This window comes from Scyliorhinus canicula, chromosome 7 (assembly GCF_902713615.1).
Source record: "Scyliorhinus canicula chromosome 7, sScyCan1.1, whole genome shotgun sequence".
In the NCBI taxonomy this organism is placed as follows: Eukaryota; Metazoa; Chordata; class Chondrichthyes; order Carcharhiniformes; family Scyliorhinidae; genus Scyliorhinus; species Scyliorhinus canicula.
In genome coordinates, this window is record NC_052152.1 from 133,636,460 (window position 1) to 133,663,596 (window position 27,137).

The 27,137-nt window shown below is 45.9% G+C and overlaps 1 protein-coding gene across 1 annotated transcript in view; it reads left to right on the forward strand.

Moving 5' to 3' along the window:
- LOC119969138 (protein TMEPAI-like) overlaps nt 1-27,137 on the forward strand; it is a 104,019-nt gene that overhangs the window by 21,251 nt on the left and 55,631 nt on the right. The window contains exon 2 of the mRNA XM_038802355.1: nt 481-623. Within this exon, the coding sequence (XP_038658283.1) occupies nt 481-623 (143 nt within the window). The remainder of the gene's footprint in view (nt 1-480; nt 624-27,137) is intronic.

Sequence of the window (27,137 nt, forward strand, 5' to 3'; positions counted from 1 at the left end):
TTGGGGAAGTGTTTAGCCAGACACCTCTACTGATGAGAGTAGAGCAGGGGTGGCAAACTTTTCCATGCAAGGGCCACATTCAGAAATTCACAATTCACAAAGGGCCGCATAGTATATTAAGTAAAATAATTACTTCACCCGGTTATGATTCTGGGCGCCTCATATAGAACATAGAACAGTACAGCACAGAACAGGCCCTTCGGCCCTCGACGTTGTGCCGAGCAATGATCACCCTACTCAAGTCAACGTATCCACCCTATACCAGTAAGTAACCCAACAGCGCCCCCCCACCCCCCCCCCATTAACCTTTAAAAAAATTTTTACGGCCCGTGGGCCGTAGTTTGCCCACCCCTGGAGTAGAGGGAGTTGAGGGTGCTCCTGTCCACGTAGAGCTGATGTAAATCTATGGTTAATCTTGGAGATGTGGCTTGTGTGACTCATTTTATTGGTGCTAGTGTTGCTGTTATCTTTTAATTTTAGGGTTCATTTTCCAGACTGCTGTCCCGACTAATGATTCACGTGAAAAAGTGCTAGCAATACGTCGCAGCCAAATGCAGAACGTGTTTTCTGATTTAGTTTTCCCCTACTCACTTCTGGAGTTGACAGCCAGTGAGGAGACCTGTGTAATGCCACACTGCTGCGTTGTGCAGGGAACCGTTGTAGACAAGTTTTGTACCAGTGGGTCCCACAAGCACCAGATAATCTCTTTTTAAAAAAAATTGATGGTGTCTGAATGACCTAATAGGGTGGATACAGAGAGGATGATTCGCCTTGTTGGAAATACTTGAATGGAGAGACACAATTTAAAATTAGGGGTCTCCCATTTAAGACCGAGATGAGAATTATTTTTTTCAAGCAAAGAACAAAGAAAAGTACAGCACAGGAACAGGCCCTTCGGCCCTCCAAGCCCGTGCCGACCATGCTGCCCGACTAAACTACAATCTTCTACACTTCCTGGGTCCGTATCCCTCTATTCCCATCCTATTCATGTATTTGTCAAGATGCCCCTTAAATGTCAATATCGTCCCTGCTTCCACCACCTCCTCCGGCAGCGAATTCCAGGCACCCACTACCCTCTGTGTATAAAAAAAAACTTGCCTCGTACATCTACTCTATACCTGGCCCCTCGCATCTTAAACCTATGCCCCCTAGTAATTGACCCCTCTACCCTGGGGAAAAGCATCTGACTATCCAAATATTCGAGGGTGGTTAGTTTGTCAAATGCAATGGAGGCTGGGTTGTTGAATATATTTAAGGCTAGTTTAGACAGATTCTTGATTGACCAGTGAATCAAAGGGTTGTGTGGGGGGGGGGGGGGGGGGGGCGGTAAACAGAAAAGTAAGGCCACAATCAGACATGCCATGGTCTTATCAAACGCAACAGGCTTAAGGGCTGAATGACCTACATCTGGGCACGCTCTGTACTGCCCAGACGTTATAGTCAATTCTAATTGCTGTTTGTTGGATTTTGGGGAGCTACCATGTCTCTTTACATTACAACAGACTACACTTCAAAGTTGGCATGTCTTAATGCAGGAGCTGAGCTGAAATGTGCATGGTACATTTGTGCCAGGCAATGACCATTCCCTAACAAAATATAGCCCCAAGACGTTCAATGGCATTACCATCGCTGAATCCCCACTATCAATGTCCTGGGGATTACCATTGACCAGAACCTGAACTGGACTAGACAGGCTAGGAAACCTATGAGAGAAACTCACCTCCTGACTTCCCAAAACCACTCTGCCATCTACAAGGCGCAAGTCAGGAGTGTAATGGAATACACTCCACTTGCCTGGATGAGTGTAGCTTGACACCATCCAGGACAAAGCAGCCCACTTGATTGCTACTCCCTCCACCACCGACGCACAGTGAAAGTCGTGTGTACCATCTCCAAGATGCAATGCAGGCACTCACCAAGGCTCCTTGGACAGCATTTTACAAACCCATGACCACCATCACCCAGAAGGACGAGAGCACCAGATACCTGGGAACGCCTCCACCTGGAGGTTCCCCACTCAAGTCACTCACCACCCCGACTTGGAAATATATTACCATTCCATCACCTCCGCTGGGTCGAAATTCTGGAATAAGAGTTCCTACACCACATAGATTGCAGCGGTTCAAGAGGGCAACTCACAGCTTTAGATACTTGGGGATACAGGTGGCACGTGACTGGGGTAGGTTGCATAAGCTCAACCTGTCCCAACTGGTGGAACGAGTGAGGGAGGAGGTTCGGAGTTGGGATGCGCTCCCACTGTCACTAGCGGGGAGTGTGCAGACTGTTAAGATGACCTTCTCCCGAGATTCTTGTTCGTATTTCAGTGTCTCCCCATTTTCACCCCGAGGTCCTCCTTTAAGAGGCTGAATAAAATTATCCTGGGATATGTCTGGGCGGGGAAGTCCCCGAGGGTGAGGAAGGTGATGCTCGAAAGGAACAGAGGGGATGTGGGAGCTGGCATTGCCGAACTTTAGCAACTACTATGAGCAACATAGCGATGATACGGAAATGGATGGTTGGTACGGGGTCGGTTTGGGAGCGGATGGAGGCTACTTCGTGCAGGGGCACCAGCTTGGCAGCCCTGGTTACGGTGCCCCTGCCCCTCCCGCCGGCGCGGTACTCCACCAGCCCTATAGTGGTGGCGGCTCTGCGGCCAGTGGAGGAGGCATATAGGGGAAGTGAGAGCATCAGCGTGGACCCCAATCTGCGGCAATCACTGATTTGCCCCGGGGAACATGGACGGTGGGTGCCGACTGTGGCGGAGGGCGGGGATTGTGAGGGTGGGTGATCTGTTCCTGGAAGGGAGCTTTCTGAGCACGAGGGCATTGGAGGAGAAGTTTGGGCTGGTGGGAGAGAATGACTTTAGATACTTACAGGTGAGGGATTTTGTGCGTAGACTGGTGCCGTCCTTCCCACACCTCCCGCCAAAGGGGAGGCAGGACAGGGTAGTTTCTAGGTGAGGGTAGAGTCTCTGATATTTGCAAAGAGCTAATGGGAGCAGAGGATACACAGACTGAGGACCTGAAGCCTAAGTGGGAGGAGGGGCTGGGGGGGGGGGGGGGGGGGGGGGGGGCTGGCGAGAGATGGATAACGGTGTTTGAGCAGAAGCTCTGGATAAACACAACCGCAACATGTGCCAGGCTCAGTCTGATCCAGTTTAAGGTCGTGCACCGGGCCCACATGACGGTGGCCCGGATGAGTAAATGCTTCGGGCTGGAGGGCAAGTGTGCCAGATGCGCCGGTGGGCCGACTAATCACGTGCACATGTTCTGGTCGTGCCCTAGACTCGGTGGGGTGGGGGGGGGGGGGGGGGGGGGTCCAGGCAGGGATTCGTGGACATCATGTCCCGGGTTTTGAAAACTGGGGGTGGTAATGAGTCCTGAGGTGGCAATCTTTGGGGTGTCGGAGGACCTGGGAGTCCAGGAGGAGAAGGAGGCCGCGTCTTGGCCTTTGCTTCCCTGGTAGCCCGGCGACGAACACTGTTGGCGTGGAGGGACTCAAAGCCCCCGAAGACCGAAGCATGGCTATCGGACATGGCGAGCTTTAAGTTCACCTTGAGAGGTTCAGTATCGGGTTCGCCCGGAGGTGGCAGCCATTCATTGACTTCTTTGCAGATAATTAATCATCAGCGTGTGTGTGTTTGGGGGGGGGGGGGGGGGGTAGGGTAGAGTAGGGGGTGCTTTAGGCAGGTCCTTGCGAGAATGGAGTTGGGGTTTGTAATGTGGGTTACTTGCTTTTCCTTTTGTACAGCAGTATAAAATGTCATTGTTTTTATATGCCAAAAATGCCTCAATAAACTCACCACCATCTTAAAGGGCAATTAGGGATGGGCAATAAATGCTGACCTAGCCAGCGACGCCCACATCTGAAGAATTAATTTGGCTGCATAGTGCTTTCGGACATTTACACTTGTGTAAATGCAGGTTTGTCGAGATTAAACAAAGGAGATAGACACTGGTGGCCCGAATGCTTGATGTGTTGTGGTATGGGACTGTACAGAGAGAGATTTGCTGCTGGGCCAGCGGTAGCGATGTTAACAGTTGGCTTCCATATCCCTGAGCAACGGCAACGGAGGGAAGCTCATCTCAAATTCCTGAACCTTGCCAGAAATGCACATCTGTGGCCAAGATTGCCTTCAGTTTCTACACCCTTTGTAGTTGAGCTGCCTGCTGGCGCTAGGATTGGACATTTGCACAAAGTTTTTCAGAAAAGCCACAGTGGCTCCAGCCAAAACTCACTGCCTTTAGAATTGAGGTAGAAAAATTGTGTGGGAGGAAAGCGGCTCTGAAGGTTGGATGCTTAATTCCCGAGGTCTTTCATAAATTATCTGATGCAGTGGCTCATTATTGCCCACCGGGAATGGAGCTTGAATAATTGAGATCTCCAGAGTCTGTTGCTTTACTTCATTACTGGTGATATATAAATGCAGGTTCCTGTATTTACTAGTACATGACTTGCTGACTCTCTGCATTAGTTGGATCGTCTCCCAATTAATATTGAAATGGCTCCAAAACCAACCAGGTTTGGTTCAGTTACTTTTGCACGTACATAGATGGCAGACTGTTTGTTTATCTAAACTGTACTAGCTCCAATAAGATGGCTTTGCTTTAGGAAACTCCTGCCAATGCTTTTTTGATGGATGAACAATCTTAAAATATTCGTGCAGCTGTTTTGGTTCTTTGCAGACTATGTGGAGCAGTCGGGGACCATTTATGGAACAGCTCTTAAAGTTGGAGCTGCCTCAGTGCTTCATGTCTCTCAAGAAAGCTGTAGTTGCAGACTGGAAGGTGCTCAGGGTGTTCCTGGTAGTGTGGATGCAGCAGAGTTGAGACAGTGATCAGGATACCTTTGGTGTAAATTGCAACTGCAGATTCCTCTCTTTCCCCCTCCCCATTAAAATCGCCCTTCCTGAAACTAGCAATCCGAGCTAAATGGGCTCCTGAGGAAGTTACGCCCCTTTGGCATTCTTTTACAGTCATTAAAAAATAATTCTGGTTTCTATTCCTCTTAAAACTGCTTTTTGGCAGAATGAATCTATTCACATGAGTTTATGATTAAGCTGCGTGTAAAACTTCAAACCTGTTATTGGAGAGTGGGTGTGTTGGCTGCTACTTCCTTCCCTCTGCCAGTGCTTTCAGAAGTTGAGAGAAATGGGTGTTACACACTGTTTCCCCCCCCCCCCCCCCCCCCCTCTCCCAACATCTCGCATCTGGAGTCTAATTGTAACTCCAGAGAAGTTTTACCGTCGCTCCGTGGAAGAAACTAGTTTGGGTTTGTATGTTCTTTCAAATTTGCATAGATTGGCCGTTTGCGGTGAGCAGCCATGAGATTGGCTAAATTTGCAAGTGCTGTGCTGCTTCAGGCTAGCTGGGGCAGAAGGGTTTTGACTGCTGTATTTGCTGTTGAATTCACAAGGCTAGAAAATGTTCCGTTGCCTGGTAATTTCACCCCTCGTCTCCCATGCAACAAAAGCCACAAATATTTGTTGTGTTGGTTCATTTATTGTGGCTGAGTCACTAGATAGTAACCTACAGAGGGAGCCCTAGCTGAATTTTAAAAAAAAAATTTCATCCGTCCATCTTGCATTTATATAGTGTGTTTGACACATAAAATGTCCACACGTTCTTCTAGCCGTATGACAAAAATTAATACAAGTGAAGGGAGGAGACATGAAGACTGCTGACCATAGATGTGGCCAAAAATGTAGGTTTGAAGAAATCTCCTAAACTCCCACTCCCCTTCCCTTAGAGAATTTCACGTGTTTGGGGCCCAGAATGGCTGAAGGTAACACTGTCAATAGTGGGATGGAGAGTGTGGGGGTGAGCAAGCAATCAAGATTAGAGGAACGTAAGAGTTCTCGGGGTTGGAGAGCCAGAGGTGGTTGCGGTCCCAGGGCTATTGAGGTCACTTGGTATCCAAATTCAATTTAACCCTCATGCCTCACCTCCTAGAAAGCAAAAGCCAATGGAAAGTTAATTGCCTGGCAAGCACTAGAGGATTGTTGTGTTGGTTTGATTCTGCGACTGATGGGACATCTACTGCCTTGGCCAAGCTTGACTAACAAGTGAGCAAACGATTGAAGCTGGGATGTTGTGAAATGTAAGGGAGAATTCCATCCTGTCCTTATCGCCATCTTGATGTTCTGTCCTGTACTGAAGACTAATACCTGCTCAACTGCGGCCATTAACTTTACTTACACCTCCCCAACAGAAATTGGGAGGACAGCTCTTGTACTGCACAGATCATGGACCGTGGGACAAAAAGCTAATGTAGCTTTGTAACATGTAGCCAAAACAATAGTGTTCAAACTATAGATCTGAGAATTTGCTGAGACCCAGAATTTGCGGGAAGGTCACCTGTGTTGGATTTCTGTCACCCCAAAGGGAGGCATGCACATGTTGGGGAGGGAACCACAAGAACATAAGGACTGATCCCTAGTGTACAGGGCATCACCTGTGAGGAAGATCTAATGAGGAATGTAAAATGGTGTGGATTGGGTGAATTTTATTGTTTCAAGATGATCCAAGGCATGTGAACTGGAAATAACATCAGAGCAAACACTTACTTAATAAAGCTTGGGCAAAATTGGATCTGTTCAAAGTTGAGCTGAATGCTGTGATGGAAGGAAGAGTTGGGCAACTAAAAGATGGGCTTTGGTGAGCCAAATGGCCTTTTTACTTGTGTACTTTGAAAGTAACAACTACTTGTACACCTCTAGCTCATTAGATAGCTTGATAAATGTGGGAAAGATGATAATTATGCTGCATAGACTTTTGGGTATTAGAAAATTATGGGTAATTATGGGCGGCACGGTAGCACAGTGGCTAGCACTGTTGCTTCACAGCTCATGGGTCCCACGTTCGATTCCCGGCTTGGGTCACTGTCTGGAGTCTGCACTTCTCCGTGTCTATGTGGGTTTCCTCCGGGTGTTTGGTTTCCTCCCACAAGACCCGAAAGACGTGCTGTTGGGTGAATTGAATATTTTGAATTGTCCCTCTGTGTACCCGAACAGGCTCCAGAATGTGGTGACTAGGGGCTTTTCGCAGTAACTTCATTGCAATGCAAATGTAAGCCTACTTGTGACAATAAAGGTTATTATTATAATCCAATTGAGATTAACATGATTAAAGAATTTGACGGGTTAGATGGAGAAGAGAATAGTTCCTCCTGTGGTGGAGTCCAGAACCAGAGGGCATAACCTCAATGAGAGCAGACTTGTTCAGGGATTAATCTCAGGAAGCACTTTATTGCACAAAGTAGTGGAAATCTGCAAAACCCTTCCCTCAGAAAAGACGTTGAGGGCTGCTGGTCAATCAAAAATGACAGCTGAGGATAGATTTTTGTTAGGCAAGGGATTACTGGTAAATGGAATCAAGATACAGAACGACCATGACATAACTGAATGGCTTGAGGGGCTGAGTGGCCTTCTCTCGTTCCATTTGTATGGAAGTGGAAATTACCTATTTTTCTTTCTGGGACATGGTCACCAGATTCTTTGTTTTGTTTGGCAAATTGAGGCAGTTTCTGAGTACTCTGATTCTGAGTTTTCGCTGTGTACTCTGATTCTGAGTTTTCGCTGTATGAGGTTTGACACTGGCTGCTTTTGGAGAAACTGGGTCAAGCGAGCTGAAAAAGGTTACATCATGGGCCAAATTGGCTGAAGTCTGACCTTTTCCCTGTACAAAATGTTCCAGTGAGTTAATGGTCTAATTTATCATACAGTCAACAACCTTTATCAAAGCAGTATGACAAGAACTTCTGAAGTGCCAGTGGGAGCGGGGACAGATTGGCATTCTGCAGCACAATAACTCTCTTTCACTTGAGGTGATAATTATATCTGTAATTTTGACAACTTTGCATCTCCCTGCATTTTCCAATGAAAAATTGGGATTTTTCAGCAATAACAAAAAACGTGCATAATTCAAATTCTGAATCCCTGGGAGCGATCAGTAAACTTTAATTTGCAACTTTATTCTGCTTCCACCACCTCTTCAGGCATTCTGGATTGTAACAGCTGTTTATTTTTGATCTCCTTATCTTCCCTTATTCTTTCGCCAATTATCTTAAATCTGGATCTTTTCTTTACTGACCCACTGCCCAATGGAAAGAATTTCTTCCAATTTACAGCAATGAAAAAACCACTTTGTAGCCAACCTTTTCCCCAATAAGCATGGCCAATCCACCTACCCTGTTGTCGGAGTGAGACCCACGCAGATACGGGGAGAATGTGCAAACTCCACATGGACAGTCACCCGGAGCTAGAATTGAACCCGGGTCCTCAGCGCCGTGAGGCAGCAGTGCTAACCACTGTGCCACCGACCCACGTATTTAAGAACCATTCATGCAGAAAACTTCCAGGTCTCATCTTGGTGCTTGGGGCATGAGTTCAGGCTCTATAATCCTCAGCTTGAATTGAAGGGCTCGGGGGCAGTGCTGAATCACGAGTTTTAAATCCCGATTGAAGTTCAGTGACTCGGTCCAGAAAGATGGGTGCCAAGGAGGCAGCCACAGTGGTTGGTGTCCTGCTATGCATTCCCTTCCTTCTCTTGTTACTGCTTCCAAAGTGCATCACCTCTCTTTTTTTTGTTTCAGGATTAAATTCCATCTGGCCATTTGACCAACCCATCTATATATTTCTGTAACCTAACACCTTCTTCCTCACCTTAAACACCCTGCTGATCTTCAGATCATCTGCGAACCTACTTGTCATTTCTCCACCCCCCCCCCCCCGCCCCCAAATATATTTACATTTATAACATTTTATATTATCACCCTCTATCTCCTCCCACTAAGCCAGTCTTGGATCTAAAACCTCACCCTCTTTTCATGTCATCTTCTCGCAATTACAGGAGATGTAACCCTGCTCCATTACCTCCTCCCTCCTCATTGTCCAAGAATCCTTCCAGGTGAAGCAACAGTTCACTTGCAGTCCTTTGAATTTAGTCTACCGCATTCACTGTTCACAATGGGAGTCTCCTCTACCCTGGGGAGACTAAATGCACACCAGGTGACAGTTTTAGAACATAGAACATAGAACAGTACAGCACAGAACAGGCCCTTCGGCCCTCAATGTTGTGCCGAGCTATGATCACTCTACTCAACCCACGTATCCACCCTATACCCGTAACCCAACAACCCCCCCTTAACCTTTTATTAGGACACTACGGGCAATTTAGCATAGCCAATCCACCTAACCCGCACATCTTTGGACTGTGGGAGGAAACCGGAGCACCCGGAGGAAACCCACGCACACGGGGAGGACGTGCAGACTCCACACAGACAGTGACCCAGCCGGGAATCGAACCTGGGACCCTGGAGCTGTGAAGCATTTATGCTAACCACCATGCTACTTTTGTGGGAACACCTTGACTCAGTCCGCAGCCATGAACCTGACCTTCCCGCTGTTACCATTTCAATTCCCCGGCTTGCTTTAGTGCCTACATTTCTATCCTCGGACTGTTGCAACGTTCCAGTGAAGCCCAACACAAACTGGGGAACAGAACCTCTCCTTCTAATTTGGCATTTTTCAGCCTTGTGGACTTTGAATTCGACAACTTCAAACTGAACTCTATCCTCAATTTTGATTTTCTTCCCACCAAGCGCCAATCCATAACTTTTTTCTTATGTTTTGCTTTCGGAGAGTACTGACACGGGTTTTGCTATTTACACATTCTGCTATCTCTCCTTTATGTTACTATTAACACCTGCCTTGGTCTTTAACTCTAGCATTAACACTCCCTTTGTCTTGTGCCTATGATGTCTTTGTCCTTTTATCTCTCCTGACCTTCTATTTGGCTCTTCCTGCTCCACCCCACCCATGCCAGGAGCAGAAACCCCATCACATTTCTGCTCTGACGAATCCTATTGCCTCCAAACTTTAAACTCTGTTTCTCCACAGATTCTGTCAGACCTAACAGCATTTTCATTTCTGCTGACAGACTCGCTCTGTCCATCACCCCCACCTAAATAATGAATTGCCAATCAGCAGGTGATGTGCAGTATTTAGGCCAGATGATGGCTTTCTGCTGAACTGATCAATTGCATTTTAGATTAGCAAGGTAACAGAATGCCAGATCATGTCTATCTGTGTGTCTTCTATTTCTCAAGAGCACAGCTCCAACTGAAAATATTGGCCTCTTCAGTATCAGTACTGTCTGAAAGGTGGCTTCATTGCTAATGGTATCAGGAAACCTCATTATTTGTCAAATTGTGTTTTTGTTTGTGCCCCCCTCCCCCCGCCACCCTACCGTTGCTTTAAGCAAGTCTAGCACATATCTGTTACATTGCAGATACTGCACTCCTGTCTTGTTTTTTATCTGTCATGGCACATTGCAGTTTTATTTTTAAGAGAAAGCAAGCCAGGCATTTCATCTTGAGATTCTAAACCAGAACTTTGAATGTTTCTTGCATCTCCAATTTTTGAACTGATTCCAACGAACCTGGATCATTACAGGGAGTACTTGAGTAGTGATTAGGAGCTGATAAATATCATCCAGGGGCAGCACGGTGGTGCCATGGTTAGCACTGCTGCCTCAGGGCACCAAGGTCCCAGGTTCGATCCTGGCTCTGGGTCACTGACCGTGTGGAGTTTGCACATTCTCCCCGTGTTTGCGTGGGTTTCGCCCCCACAACCCAAAGATGTGCAGGGTAGGTGGCCAAGCTAAATTGCCCCTTGATTTGAAAAAATGAATTGGGTACTCTTAAGTTTTTTTTTAATCATCCAGGCTATCCATGAGCAATACCATGGGAGGTACACGTATCATTGGCAGTTAGGCGAACCTGGAATCATAGAATTTACAGTGCAGAAGGAGGCCACTTGGCCCATCGAGTCTGCACCGGCTCTTGTAAAGAGCACCCTACCTGAGGTCAACACCTCCACCCTATCCCCATAACCCAGTAACCCCACCCAACACTGAGGGCAATTTTGGACACTAAGTGCAATTTATCATGGCCAATCCACCTAACCTGCACATCTTTGGACTGTGGGAGGAAACCGGAGCAGCCGGAGGAAACCCACGCAGACACGGGGAGGATGTGCAGACTCCACCAGACAGTGACCCAAGCCGGAATCAAACCTGGGACCCTGAAGCTGTGAAGCAATTGTGCTATCCTTATACTGGTGATGAGAATGGCATCCGTATTTAATAAACCAACAAAGTAAAAGCCGCAACACAGCGTACAGTTCAAATGTCCCAGCCAGGACTGCTGATCGTGACAGTCCCAACCAGGCAGGCATTTATTTATTTATTTATTTTATTACTTAATAAATATTTTTATACCTCTCGGAATCTCTCCAAATGGAGAAAATCAAATTCGCCATCCGAGGGTCAGACGACGGCTTCCACAGAACATGGGAGCCATTCACCCAATTGTTCCGGGACCTGTTTGTGGCCAACAAACAAGCAGAAGAATAGCCAGGTAGCCAAGAATCAGGGGAAAGTAGCCAAAGCATGAGAGTGAGAAATAGACCGGGAGGGGGGGACTATTCAATCCAAGAGGAGGGAAATGCGAACCACAAGGGGGGGGAAAGGGGAGAAGAGGGAAGAGACGGGGAAAAATAGAGGAGAGCCAGGGAGGTAGGTGGGGAAGGGGTGGGGGGAGGCAGGGCAACGTTAACAAACTTGGCATCCACAGGTACAGAGAAAAAGGAGAATATAGGCGGAAGATGGGAGGGCCGGCTGAAGTGGTAGTGAGCTCGACTACAACGGCACAAAATCCATCCGGGAGAAGCAAGGGACAAAACCAGCACATGACTCATTTGAGGAGGAATTGTCTCTCCTACCCCACCACCACCACACACACACACACACACACACACACACACACAAATTTTGCCAAGTGTACAGAGTTGCTGCAGCTGGGCGGGTGCATTATACCCCACCAGTTACAATATTTGATTTTGTACTTCTCTCATGTTGTCATTGTGTTTTTTTTTTCTTTTCTCATCTACCTTCGTGAATTGTGTGTGTGCCCTTCTCTTCTATATTTATATATATATATATTATATATATATAAATCCAATAAAAACATTTATAAAAAAAAAATTTTTAATTCTCCATTTTCACATTTTCTTCAGAATTTACATCCCGCAAACAGTAAACGGTAACAAATGCAATGTCGATCCCCTTATCAGGAACAACGATCCCATCCTCCCACCACCCCCCAAACAATGACCCACCTGACAATTAAAAAAAGAAAAGAATTTAGAGTACCCAATTTCTAATTAAGGGGCAATTTAACATGGCCAATCCACCTACCCTGTTGTGGGGGCGAAACCCACGCAAACACGTGGAGAATGTGCAAACTCCACGTGGACAGTGACCCAGAGCCGGGATCGAACCTGGGACCTCAGCGCCTTGAGGCAGCAGGGCTAACCCACTGCGCCACCGTGCTGCCCCCACCTGACAATATAAGCATCAATTAAATCAAAACCTCCCTAGGTGGAAAAAAAAAGGAACCAGGAGTCGCCTATGGTCATCATTGACATATACAGTCTCTCTTGCCCCCCCCCCCTCCCCTAAAGTGTACCGTAAATGACAACCCAAGAATTGTAGACACCCCCCCCCTCCCAGACTCCTCCCCTCCACTTCCTCTTGTAAACTCCTCCTCCCAACCTCTGTTCCTTCCCCCAACTTTTCACCCTGGCTAGACTCACCGAAACCTGTTCTACCGGGCTCCGATAGCCGCAGCCCCCCCCCCCCCACCTCACTCCTCACCCCGGCTTAAACCGGCCAGCATGGAGGCTCCCGCCGGGGTCTCCTACTCCCTTGCCCAGTCCCAGGAAAACCAAGAAAGCTCCTTTAGCACATGGCCCCCCCATACATACCCAAGCCCCAAAGAACCATTGTAGCAAATGAAAGTCCTGTCTCTTCCCTTGTCCAAATATATACAGCGTCAACTCATTTCGTACATACACCAACACGCAGTGGAAAAAAATAAAGTTGCATGAGACTACATCGGTACACGGCCATTTCTCAATTCTGCCACATTCCTTCTGTCTTCGCAAACTCCTCCGCTGCTTCCGCCGTCCCAAAATAAAAGTCCTTGGATTTGTAGGTCACCCTCAACTTAGCTGGATATACTCTGCCGCACTGCACCTTGCTGATGTACAGTGCCGCCTTCACCCAGCTGAAGGCAGCCCGCCTCCTTGCCAGCTCCACCGTAAAGTCCTGGTATATGCGCATACCAGCTCCAGCCCACTGCACTACCCTGCTTCTGCTTTGCCCAGCACAGGACCTTCTCCTTCACGCTGTACCTATGGAAACACAGTTACTACTCTTGGCAGCTCACTCGCCTTTGGTATAGGCCTCCACGACCGATGAGCCCGATCCAGTTCATATCGGGAGGGATCGTCCCACTCCCCCAATAGCTTCGCCAACATTGTGGCAAAGTACTCCATCGGCCTCGGGCCTTCCACCCCTTCGGGCAGACCCACAATCCTCATTCTGTTGCCTGGATCTGTTTTCCAGGTCTTCCATTTTGGCTCGCAGACCATGTTGGTCTCTATCACCTTCGGCAACTCCTTCCCCATCGAGGTGAGTTGATCACTGTGCTGTAATAATGCCTCTTCCACTTCCTTCAGTTTCTCACCTTGCTCCTGCACCTCTGCCGCTGCTGTTGATACCGCCGCCCTCACCGGGGCAATCGCCTCCTCCACCAGCACTTTCAATACTGCTCCCATCTCCTTCCTCATCGCTTCCATGTGTTTTGTGAACTGTTTTTCAAGTTCCACAGCCATCATCTTGGTCATTTCTTCTGCCGTGAGCGATGCGGCCTCCCCTGGTGCCCCAGCCTCTGCTTTCCTTACAGTTCCTGCGCTGACTTTTCCACTCCCTGGCGGACTTGCGTTAACCCCCTTTCGTCACGGCCGTTTTTCTCCCAAACGTAGACATTTCTCCTCCCTGTGCCTTTTTACAGCCTTTTCAGCCTCCGTTGCCCCTGGGACCAGGCATTAAAACTCTGAAATTTCTATTCCCGAGCGGGAGCCCTCCAGTGTGTGGCTGCCTCCCGCCCACCGTCACCGGAAGTCTCCTTTTATTTATTTATTTATTTATTTTAATATAAATTTAGAGTACCCAATTATTTTTTTCCAATTAAGGGGCAATTTAGTGTGGCCGATAACACCTATCCTATACATCTTATGGGTGTGGGGGTGGAACCCACGCTAGCACTGGGAGAATGTGAAAACTCCACACAGACAGTGACTCGAGGCCAGTATCGAACCTTGGTCCTCAGTACTGTGAGGCAGCAGTGCTACCGTGCCACCCGGGGCGGCTTTTATTCGGCAAATCGGCAGGCCTCCGTCCACTAGTGAGGGAGCTCATCTTCCACAAGTCCCACGTGGAGATCAATTGAGGTGTCCCCATGCGTGGTGAGGGTTATTACAGAAACCTATGTTGGTCAGTAAGATAATAGGTGAATGGGGAGTGACAATGGAAGACGGTGATCGATAGATGTCAAGGGATATGGGGATAATGCTGGGAAACTGGCATTGAGATGGAAGATCAGGTGATCTGGTTGAATGGCAGAGCAGGCTGTTCCATTTAATGCCAATTTTTGGCCAGGGGCAGATTGAATATATTTCACAATGCCTTGTGTGATAGGTCTGTAGCCAGAAAATAGAAGACAGTCCTTAGCTGTGCGTGCGTGCGTGAGCGTGTGCGTGTGTGTGTGTGTCCCCGTCCATCCTGTGGGGCTTGAACTCACCTGGGTGTATAGGTGGGCCAGAATTTCTCATGTCTCACCATAGCAATTCTAGGACGTAAGCATGTGTTAATTAATATGGCAGTTAATGTCAGTTTATTCCCATTTCCCTTTCCTGTCACTTTGAAAAGTTTACAGTGAATATAAAGCCTTCATTGAACATTAAACCAGCACACAGTGCAATCTGAGAGCCCTGTGAGCTCACTCAGAGGGAAGAACGTGTCATCCTGTCTCCCTCTTTTTTTTCATGTGGTGTAACTGAGGCTTCAGTCTTGGTGCTCGCTGTCTGCTGTCAACGCCTTATCTTCTGACTATCTGTCTAGGAATTTTTGAGATATACCCAGTCACAACCTTGCCTCACAAGACCGGCTGCTTTTGTGGGAACACAGGTGTATTGTGCAGTGTGATCAGTAAATGCTTCTGGAGGGGGGTGGGGAAGACATGAAAACAGCAGTAACATTCCTGCAGTGTTGAGAGACAAACTAAATAAAAAATCTCAGCACTTCCTGCAGTGCGGTGTGAAGCAAAACCAGTTTTATGACTTTATTTTTTCATATTCACTTTCAACATCAGTCACCTTTTTTAATTAAATGGGAACATTTATTCTCTTTGAAGAGTGCAAGAGAATACAGTCCAATTTCATAGTGGCAAAAGACTTGGTACATCAATTGCTTTAGCACATGTTAGCTGTAAACCGACTAGCACTAGTCATTACATCTAAATACACCGGAGCACCCGGAGGAAGCCCACACAGACACTGGGATGAACGTGCAGAGTCTGCACAGACAGTGACCCAAGTCGGGAATCAACCTGGGTCCCTGGCGCTGTGAAGCAACAGTGCTACCCACTCTGCTACCATGCTGCCCGATTAATGTTCTCAGATTTCTGAACTAAACTGCAGAGAAATCTGTATATGTAGACTTCCATTTTCCCACCAGCCATTTCCCAGATCACCTAAGTGCAGAAAACTTACTTTGGCAATTCCTTGTCAAAACAGAATTTTATAATTCTGTGTGGGGTAGGTGGAGTTGAGGAATTACAATGGCGATGAAGTTTCCCTGTACTCTTTTAAATACAGCTCTTCTCATGTGCTTGGGACATCTTGGTGCTTTTTCAGGCAATGATGTTGGAGGATAGATACATCTACATCAGTGTCCGATCACAAGCACGCGCTGTCATCCGCTTCGTTGGGTTGGTTGTGTAGTTCAAGGTCAAATACCAGGCTCGCAAAGTAGATGGTGTAATTTAGGACAGCCAGGGCAGACATACCAGAGAAGGCCAAAAGAGGGTGAACTGAAAGCCAACATGAAGAAATGTAACATTGACATCAATTCCTGGGGGTTCATTACTCTGATCTGAACCAAATAGCGGCAGTGATGGTGGGAAGGATCCTGGCATTTTAAGACCCAATAATGGCAAAATGAAGAAAAATGAGAGTGGTGGCGTAGGAGCACATTATGACCCAAACTGATACCGCAACATCTAACATGACAACAGATATGCTATGTGCCATGAAGTTTGTAGTTCTGAAATGGCCTCTTCATAGAGAGAGAGGAGGGAATGTAAGAGGAGGAGGAGGAAGAATCGGTTAGCTCAGTTGGCTGACAGCTGCTTCGTGATGTGGAGAGACGCCACAGAAAGAGTTAAATTCCCGTACTGGCTGAGGTTATTCATGCCCTCTCAACCTTGCCCCTTACCTGACGTGTGGTGATCCTCTGGTTAAATCGCCACCAGTCTCTTAGAGGAAAGCAGCCTATGGGCACATTTACATTACATTTTACTTGGAAAGGTGGAGTCACTGTTGTGTTGTACGAAAGGTGGAGTCAAAGCACAACAGAGAACAAAGAATAGTACAGCACAGGAACAGGCCCTTAGGCCCTCCAAGCCCGTGCTGACCATGCTACCACTGTTGTGTTGTAGGAAACAGCAGCCAATTTGTGCACAGCAAGCTCCCATAATGAACTATGTGACCAAATCATTTGTTGCTAGTGAATGTTTGAGCAATGAATACATCAGAACTCATCTGCTATTTTTCAAATAGTGCCATGGGATCTTGTACATCGTGCATTTGCTGTCGTGTTGGTTAATTTGCTCACTTTGGAGAGCAAAGGATCCTTAACGCCAAGCTCAGTTCTTTTGGTGAAGTGCTGGAGGGCCACGGATGTATTGGGTTATCGAGTTACAGACCCACTGCCAGAAGAGGCGAGCTGAAAGAAAATTGGGATGTGGGGTGAAGTGGGGCAGATTGCAAGGAGAGACACTGGAGCAGCCTCCCTTTTTGATTCTTTTTAAAATACTTCCTTGTGCTTGAACATGGTACCAATCTGCAGGGCATCATACACATGGGCTCTAGTCGAAGATACTAAAGATTACTGTATCGCTCACCAGTGTAGACACAAGACAGGCCAGAACGTAGATTGAGACATTCTGCAAACTGGTCGCAGTGCAAGTTCCTGATGAGCAATTTTGATTTGTGGTTACTTGCTTAACTGTGGTCAAGGGCACTTTTGTGTAGCAATACAGTAGCTTACTGTTCTAGCATCATCACTCTGCCAGGCAAATACACTGGAATGAACTGGAATGCACCATTAACCAGCCTTTCACTCCAACCCTTGCCTGCTGCTGTCTGTAACCTCTGCAATGAGTTGGTCCCTTTGTCTGCCTCCCCACAGTGTCCCAGGTCTCAGTCATAGCTGTCCTTTGTCATTTGTTGTCAACTAGTCTAAGTTGCACTTTGGCATCCGACCTTTCAGGTTTGGAGACTTCTGTGTATTGTCCTTGTTTCCTGTTGGTGCTTACTGATGCGCTGTGTGTGTTAGTCCTTCCTTTTCAGTGGGTTGCTGCTGTTTAGTTCCCTGCCCAGCCAGCTTCTATTGCAAGCTCTTGGGCACGGAAAGCACCATTTGTCCAAACAAGCATACCTCCAGATAAGTAAGTAGAGGAGGTGTTCTTGGGAATCCTGGCACCAGTCCCAATACTGAACTCTTCATCATGGTGGAAGTATCTCTTTGACCAACCTATTGTTTGTCCTAATGCCTCCTCATGCAGCTCAATCTCTTGTATTGTCTGATTAATGGTCTTCCAAAGTGCTGAAGTCCAAAATCCCACATAAATCTTCGTACCACCACAAGGGTGCCATTGATGTCATTCATGTGGAATTAGCCATCTTTGTTTAGTTTGGATCTTCGGGTATATGAATGTGAGTTCTATTTAAGACGCTGCGTGGGGTGCTGACTTTTGTACTTTATCCTCTTCCTTGTATATGGATGCAGAAATTATTGCTCCTTGATGCTGCTTTCTTTTGCAAGGTTGAGTCTGGCTTAACCTGCAACATTTTCTCTTTCATCCTGTTGTGCCTGATCCTATTTTGTGCTCTGAATGTGTGGACATTTGCTCCCAGACATGATCTCGCCTATGTGAAGGATGCTGCATTATCTGTGAATGAAATATCCTCCATTTCTAGTGTATACCTCAGCCTTTATAGATGAGTGTTTGTGTTATCTGCTCTTTCATCATATTGTTGCTGCTGTTCGGTCACTGGCATAAATAGTATCTCTCTGAGGTCACAGCGTAATCATTCTTCCTGGAGAAAGCCCTCAGTTTAAGACGAGTTTGTTGCAGATCAGAAATCTCGGTGGGGATAGGAGCCCTTTAATTATATCTTATTCAAAGTTCCATCTTTCTAAACCTTCATACTGGTTTATTGCCAAATTTTAATGGGTTGCTTATTTTTGCAAACTTTTGGCAATTTGGCAATCAAAAGTTGGCAATTTTTTTCTCTCCTCTCTTTGGGGAATAAAAATGCTTTGGCCAAATTGCGCTCTCTGAATTTTTTATAGGCCCCAGAGCACAATTGTTTAGAAAGGAAAACTGTTTGACAGGAACAACTCCAAACCTGATCTGACCCTGAGCTTTGAAACTGATCCAGCAGGATGCTGATTATCCGGACCAATTGGGAACAATGAGCATTTCAGATAAGGAGATACCAGTGGCTGGTTTCACACATTGTGTCATTGTTGGGGTGTTTGCTGTTGAGGCATGCTCAGTAGCCTGCTGTACACACATCGCCTGGCCAAAGCAGTCAGTAAGAAGGTGGAATGCTGATATGGATGTTGGGAACCTGGGTCAGTGAGGTGACTGTAGTGATTGATGAATGTTGGCTAAGGAAGGAAAAGCAAAGATTGGCACGCATTTATGTAGCACGTTTTTGGGGCATCGGAAGCACCTTGCAGCTAAGGATGTACTTTTTGAAGTGCAGTCACGAGCTGTTAGATTTCCAACAACCATTTTACAAATTGTAAGGTCCCACAGATGGAAATGTGATCATGTCAAGGGAATCTTGAGGTTTTCCCATTGGGCTTGAGGGATGAATACTGGCAGGGCACCTCTGTTTAACAGTGACGGTTCCAGCAGGACAGCATTTCATTGGTGCTGCATTGAGACTATCAAACTAGTTTCTTGTCCTCAAGTCTGTAGAATGGGATTTGAAAACTAATCACAAATATCGTGCACGGCATGTGTGGGTAATGTTTGTCATTTGGTTGGAGGGGGTGGTTCAAATTTCTTTTGTGGCTTCCTGTGAAGATGCTTGGTGGGCAACTTGGAAAATCCCTTGATGGCAGCTGAAAGAAAAATTGCAATCTCTGTGCGGCCATGAAGCATTAAGTTCTGACTACATTTTCTTCATGAGTCTGCTCCTACTGTTGCTTTAATAAAAAATGAATTTAGAGTTCCCCATTTTGTTTTCCCAATTAAGGGGCAATTTACCTACCCTGCACATCTTTTGTGTTATGGGGTGAGATCCACGCAGACACGGGAGAATGTCTGGATTGAACCCGGGTCCTCAGTGCCGTGAGGCAGCAGTGCTAACCACTGCACCACCGTGCCACCCTCAGTTGCTGTTGTATAAAGCAGAGTAATTTTTTTTATCCAGGCCCAATTGCATCTCACTTTAGCCCTGAAAATTAAAACCAATCTGGTGTGAAACCTTTGTGAAAGTTTTTCAAAAATTCTTTTAGATTTTGAAATGCTTCTCATAGTTTTTGCAGGTATAATGGCGAAGTATTGGGACCGAATGGGTGGGTAACAAAACCTTGAGGCATTGAGCGATTCTCTGGAAAGTAGGAGATCTTCAGTTCTGGTTAGGTAGATTGGTCACACTAAATTGCCCCTTAATTGGAAAAAACTAATTGGGTACTCTCAACTTATTTTTTTTTTAAATCACAAGAGGTTGAAGCAGTTCAAGATGGTGGCTCACCACAACCTTTTCACGCAACTAGGGATAGGCAGTAAATTTCAAGAATGTATTTTTTAACAAGCTTTGCTTATACACACCTGTTGTTTGTAACTGGATCCTTGCTTAGATTAACAAATGGTTGGGTGGAACCTCCCTCTTTAAAAAAAAAAAAAAATATGCACATTCTGTCCAATGCCGCTTTAAATTAGGGCTTTACCACCCTGCTTAACTATAGTGGTGTCTGTGTGGTGCCATTTTGTTTGAAAATAATGGCTGGTGTTAGTAACTGTCTGAGATTCGACATAACATATGCCAGGCCTGTAGCCGCAATGTTCATTATGTCTCCTGCCTGTTCAGAGAATTTTACTCTTGTGTAATGCTCAATAATCGAGCTGGCTTCTTCCTGGTAACTGCTAAGAATACCCTGAATCGAAAGGGATGGACTTTTGATGGGTAGATCCTTTGCCAAAAGCACTTCAGACAAGTTGAAACTACGGTGAAGAGCAGCAGTGCGCTCAGAGCTGAGTTTGTAAGTGCAGAGGCTTGGTTGCATACCTGGGCTCACAACAGAATGTGAGACATTCTGCTCGAGATAAATGCATTGAAGCATGCACTGAAGCTTGCTACAACCCCAGATCTAATTCACACTGCACCTTTCGCTGGGAGATGGATGCTGATGGGGCAGTGGAAATTTGGAAATGCCGCTACACGTTTGTCTTAACTTCTTGAGCAGCATCCCTGGGCAGCAATAAGGAAGATGTGGCAACCATCACAACCGTAATCAATCCCTGCGGCCCAGTGAGCTGGGAGCTAGTCCCTCTGCGGCTGGCCGGTTAACACAACTACCACTGCCGCGTGCAGGGTGATGCTGCCGGGGGTGAGCGTGAACAATGATTACTACAGATGTGGGTGAAAGACATGTGAGGCATGTGCCTCCAGGAGAGGTACCTGGGAGAGTATAAAGAATCAGCGACCCATTCTTTGAACTGTAGGGGCAGAATGCCAGCAAAACTGGTACTCATTCTTCGAACTGGGCGAGGCAAGTCTGGAATCCATTCCTGAACCTTGGGACTGACTGACTTCAGTTACGTGTGCGGATTTAAGAACCTGGGGATTGTCCTTCTTGGAGAAGAGAAGATTGGTGGAAAATTCAATAGATCACAAATCCTGAGGGGGTTGAAACTTCAAAGCCAGAGGACACTAGTTTAATATAGCTGGCAAACGGCCCAGAAGGGGAGATGAGATTTAAGTGAGTTAAGGTTTTCAGGAAAGCACTGCCAAGAAGGTTTCTATGGCGGAATCTCCCAAACCCAACAGCCACCACCAGTTGGAAGGTCAGGGACAGCAGCTGCTTGGTTCCCAAGTCACCGATCTTATGAGCAGGACACGTATCAGAGTTCCTTCATTGTCATTGGACCAAGATCTTTCAACTCCCTCCCCAACAGCACTGTGGGAGTACCTGCACAAATAAAGTGCAGTGGTTAAAGAAGACGACCAGGGATGCAAAATAAATACCAGTCTTGTCAGCAGTGTCTGATCCCAAGGTTGAATTAAAGGAGACAGAAACTTAATCATGGGCAGACAGAGCTGTAGCTGTTCTATGCACCCAGCCTCAGCCCACCAATCCTGGTTTGAAAACCAATGGCGCAGCAGGCTTCTATCGTCCTGTGTTGAAGTATGGTGTTGTGGGATTTACTCCACGCTTTAATTTATTCTGATTGTTGTTCTCAATTACTGTAATTGGGCAAGGGAGCAATGACTGAGATTAGTAACTATGAAGCAATTATAAAGATTATCTGTAGGCACAACAAGAAGTCAATATTTCATAAATACACTCTAGATATAATGCATAAAAACAGCCAGCTCTTTTGCAGTGAGTATTGGATTGGCATTATAGCCAACAGGAGTTTTTGGAAAACTGAGTTTGGAGAGATGGGGGTTGGGTGGTGGTGGGGGCGGGAAGAGAGCGAGAGAGAGAGGTTGAGGGCGGCACGGTGGTGAGAGAGATTCTTTGTTATGTAACTTGTGATTCAACAGAGTCTCTGATTACTTAAATCATCTCCCTCGGGCTCATTCTGTGTGTTACCCAGGAAAAATGATGAAACGTTCACAGTGAGATGCTCAGATGGAGTTGTTTCCTTTTTTGCTGCTTGAATGGTTTTCATCTTTTTCCCTCTCTCCTGGTTTTGTTTTTTAAAAAATACATTTGTCCCTGGCACAGTTAACCCTGTTCGCTCTGAATTCTGGTGATACAAGAGACTCGCACTTATAACCAATGAAGTACATGTGACATGTAGTTAGTTACTGTTCTGACTTCAAACACAGCACCCAATTTGCACACAGCCAACTCCCCCACACAGCAATGAGAAATTACCCAATGCTTTTAGTGACGTTGATTTGAAGGCATATAGAACATCAGAAAAAAACAATTCCAGCTCTTCGTGGGATCTTTTATGTCCAGGGAGGAGACAGAGAACTGCTGTTTAACATCTCATCTAAAAGCTGTACCTCACAATGCTGTGCTATCTATCCCCTGAGCTTCAGCCTTCAGTAGATATTCTAGAGTCCGGTGCATGTGCTACAAGTGAGTCACAGCTGACACAGTAAAACCTCGCTGCTGGCAGTGTGCCATGCCAGCCCTTGGCAGTGGGGCATTCTCTTTGTAGACTAACATAATGCAGTGAAACTGGGAATTATCCTCCTTGTTGTGCAATTTGCCTGAATCACAAATCCAAAAGCTGATTTATGAAAGTTATTTTCAAATTTCTGCGATACTGGAGACTGCACGATGTGTCCTAGATTCCAAACTTCAATCCTTCTTGGCAGGATCCTTAACCCTGATTTAGCACGCACATCTTTGCTCTTTCGTGTGGCCTTGGGGAGTTATTTGCCCATGTCCCTTCCTTCCCTGGGCTTTTCTGCCATTGCTGTTTGTGGCGATCACCTTACTCTGCACTTGAAAGGCTGAACAGACCATTTAACTTGGGCTATTCCTGAGTGACCTTGATGCAGCTTCTTGAGATGGCTGAATGATGACTGGCTCACACCTTGGTCACCCTTTCTCTGTTGGGAGTCAGCAGAACTGATGATATTCAGCATCCTTAACTCCAGTGTGATGTGCGTGGAGCATCCTCGTGATCTTCCTCACGGAGAACATGACTCATGAAAGACTTTAAAAACCTGATCTATCTTTCCCACAAAGTAAGTTAGAGATCGTGTGATCGGGCCTTTTCAAAATTGAAAGGGTTTGAGTAGCTAAGTAATGAAGAGTTGTTTCCACTGGTGATGAGGCCTGAACTGTTAACATTAGAAAGGAAGAATGAAATATTTACTCTCCATATTACAGTGTGGAGTGCTTTACCCTGATGTCTACTGAGATAGAGGCTATAATATCACAATTGTTACGTTACAGAAGGAGGCCATTCAGACCATCGCATCTGGACCGGCTCTCCAAATGAACATCATGACTTAGTGCCATACCCCTGTACCTTGTTTCTATTCAAATAATCACCTAATGCCCTCTTGAATGCCTCGACTGAATCTGCCTCCACCACACTTGCAGGCCGTACATTCCAGACCCAACCATCATTGTGCGAAAGGAGTTTTTTCTCATCACATTTGCTACTTTTGCAAATCACTTTAAATCTGTTCTCTTGGTCTCTAACTTTTTACGAGTGGGAACAGTTTCTCCCTATTTACTCTGTCCAGCCCGCTCATGATTTTGAGCACCACTATTAAATCGCCTTCTTTCCAAGGAGAACAGTCCCAACCCCTCTATCCTCATAGATGAAGTTTCTCATCCCTGGAACATTCTTGTAACCCTCTTCAGCACTCTCTCCAATGCATTCACATCCTTCCTACAGTGTGGCACCCAGAATTGTGCTCAATATTCCAGCTGATGTCTAATTAATGCCTTCAGCATAACCTCCTGTACTCTGTCCCTACTAATATAGCCCAGGATACTATATGCTGTATTACCTGTTCTTTTCACCTGTCCTGCCACCTTCAATTATCTAATCAAATATGCACTCTGGACCCTCTACTCCTGCACCCACTTACGAATTGTGCCTCTTATTTTCTAATGTCTCTCCATGTTCACCATACCAAAGTGCATCACCTTGCACTTCTCCACATTGAACTTCCATCTGCCACCTATCAGCCCACCCCACCAACTTGTCTGTGTACTTTTAAAGTTCTACATACCCACATCACAGTTTCTGTTGATTAGGAACCTGGAAAGGAATTTACACATGGAGGCAGGGAGCATAGTGGAGATATTAAATTTTCCATCTGTCTTTACTAAGGAGGTGGATGCAATTAGGCTATGGTGACAGACAAAGAAACTCTTGACACTAGAAGGGCTTAAAATTGCTAAGGAGGAAATGTTGGGTCAGAAAGTTGACAGGCACTGGGACCAGATGAGATGCATCCAAGGATATTGAAGAAAATTAGACTAAATTTCAGGGGCACTAGCCATAATCTTTCAGTCTTCCCTAAACTCGGGGGATGTGTCAGAGGACTGGAGAATTGCAGACATTATGCCTTTAATTGAAAAACGTTGTAAAGACCAGAAATTACAAACTAGCCAGTTTAACCTCCGTGGTGGGGAGGCTTCAAGCAATCATCATTATTCAGAATAGAATTAGTAGTCACATGGAAAAATTTGGGTTGGATGGATTTTTTTATTGTCAGTGTACCAAGGTAAATGAAAAGTATTTTTCTGCGAGCAGCTCAACAGATCATCAAGTACATGAAAAGGAAATAAAAGAAAATACATAATAGGGCAACACAAGGTACACAATGTAACTACATAGCATCGGGTGAGGCGTTCACTGGTGTAGTATTAATGAGATCAGTCCATAAGAGGGTCGTTTAGGAGTCTGGTGACAGCGGGGAAGAAGCTGTTTTTGAGTCTGTTCATGCGTGTTCTCAGACTTTTGTATCTCCTGCCCGATGGAAGAGTGAATAAGCCGGGTGGGAGGGGTTTTGGATTATGCTGCCTGCTTTCCCCAGGCAGCAGGTGGTGTAGATAGAGTCAATGGATGGGAGGCAGGTTTGTGTGATGGACTGAGCTGTGTTCACAACTCTGAAGTTTCTTGCGGTCTTGGGCCGAGCCGCTGCCATACCAGGCTGTGATGCAGCCCGATAGGATGCTTTCTCTGGTGCATCTGTAAAAGTTGGTAAGAGTTAATGTGGACATGTCGAATTTCCTTAGTTTCCTGAGGAAGTATAGGCATTGTTGTGCTTTCTTGGTGGTAGTGTGGACGTGGATGGACCAGGACAGATTTTTGGAGATGTGTACCCCTAGGAATTTGAAGCTGCTAACCATCTCCACCTCGTTGATGCTGACAAGTGTGTGTACAGTACTTTGCTTTCTGAAGTCAATGACCAGATCTTTAGTTTTGCTGGTATTTCCCCATCTAGCATTACTAAAACATCACATTGCTGTCTTGCAGTATGCAAATTGGCTGCCTTGTTTCCTACATGACAACAGTGACTGCACTTCAAAAAGTATTTAATTGGCTGAAAACCTTTTGGGATGCACTGGTGTCATGGAAGGTGCTATATAAATGTGGGTTCTTCCTTTTTTTCTTTCAAAGGAATTTGCCTTGAGTATTGTGAAAGGCATAAATCTCAGAAGAAGTGGGAAACGGGCTTGGACATTGGTTAAAGACATTGGGCCAGGCGAGAGGGCCACCTCCTGTGTGGTAATTTCTGATTGTGAGACTGAGTGACCTGGTATTGCAGTGCAACCAGCCTGTGGGAATAGCGCATAATCTCTGGCTAGCAAATAGACTCCAAGACCCTGTTGGATCGAAGGAAGTCAAAATAAAGTAGTCATTGCTGAAGTGCTCCCCACTTCAGAAACTGTCCATGCCGATGGATAAATTGACAATTGGTATCTCTTTGAGAAAGTGTGTTTGACTTTGGCAAGCTGTAGGGGCAGGCACTGATCCGGTTGTGTTGTTATAAGTGCCCAAGTTAAGCATCTGTGTCGCTTCTAATGACTCTGATTTTAATGTTATTTCAGCTGGGGGTTGCTTTTAAAAAAGATATGGTAGCTTCAAGGTTTAAAAATCTGCACCACACATCCCTGGCTCTTAATGACAGATAGATGTGGCACTATTTTTGTACAGGATTACGCAGGCTGCAAGTTTCCAGGTTTGATTCCCAGTCTTCTACCGAGCAAGTGTCATCTGGCCCCACCACTCCCAGGGCTAGAACAGTGATGGGGAGGGGAAGAAACACTTGCTATGTTCAATGTTCTGTGACCAAGGCATCTACTGATCCTTGACTTGGCCCCTAGGAAATGCACGGTCACCTTTCTTTCAGAAGGTGTATCTGAAATTGTTATGCATTGTGCGAAAGCATAGTGCATTTGGCCCATCATGAATGCACTGGTTCTTTGAAACTTAACAAATTATTTCCGTTTTCACCCCAGAGCTTTGAAAATCCATCTTTTCAAAAATTTATCCAATTCCGCTTTGAAAGTTGATGTTGAATTTGTTTTTGGGCAGTGCACTTCAGCTCAACTTGCTGAATTTTAACAATTTAAAAAAAAATTGTTGTGCTTTGTTCTCTCTGCCTGCACCCTTCAATTCTGGTACCTATTAGTACCTGCAATCTACCTCCTTTGTGTTTGCCTATATAAAGATTCACTGGGAGGAGGATGTCCTTTTTCCATGCTGTTCTATCCGAGCTGGTCATTTTGTGTTTTTTAACTTTAAGATTGAAGGTTAACATTCTTCCAAGGTCTTCTCCACCATGTCAAGGAGCTACAAATGCTTAATTAGAGGGAATTTGGATTGTAGAGCAGAAAATGCTGCAGCATTGAGCCCAATGTGAACTGACATGAAGACTGACTGCTAACATGCTTGGAATAATATTATCCCATTGTCATGTACTGCAGAACGCTCATTGGGGCTTCTGACTCATGCTCCCTAGTTCCCTCTGCCTTCCATTCCTCCAACAGTCTTCGGACCTGTGAATCTCGTCCTGAGACACTTATCCATGACTTCCTGAAGTGCTATTAACGCAAACTTCACCGTGGATTTAGGCTCTTAATGCTGTTGAACCTTCCTGGTTTGTAGGATTGATTTTAACTGGTTTTGTGGCATTGAGGTAGCTTTACGTTTAATGAGCGTAGGTGTCTTTTAAGGCATATTAACTGATTTAATATTTTTGTTGGCTATGACCA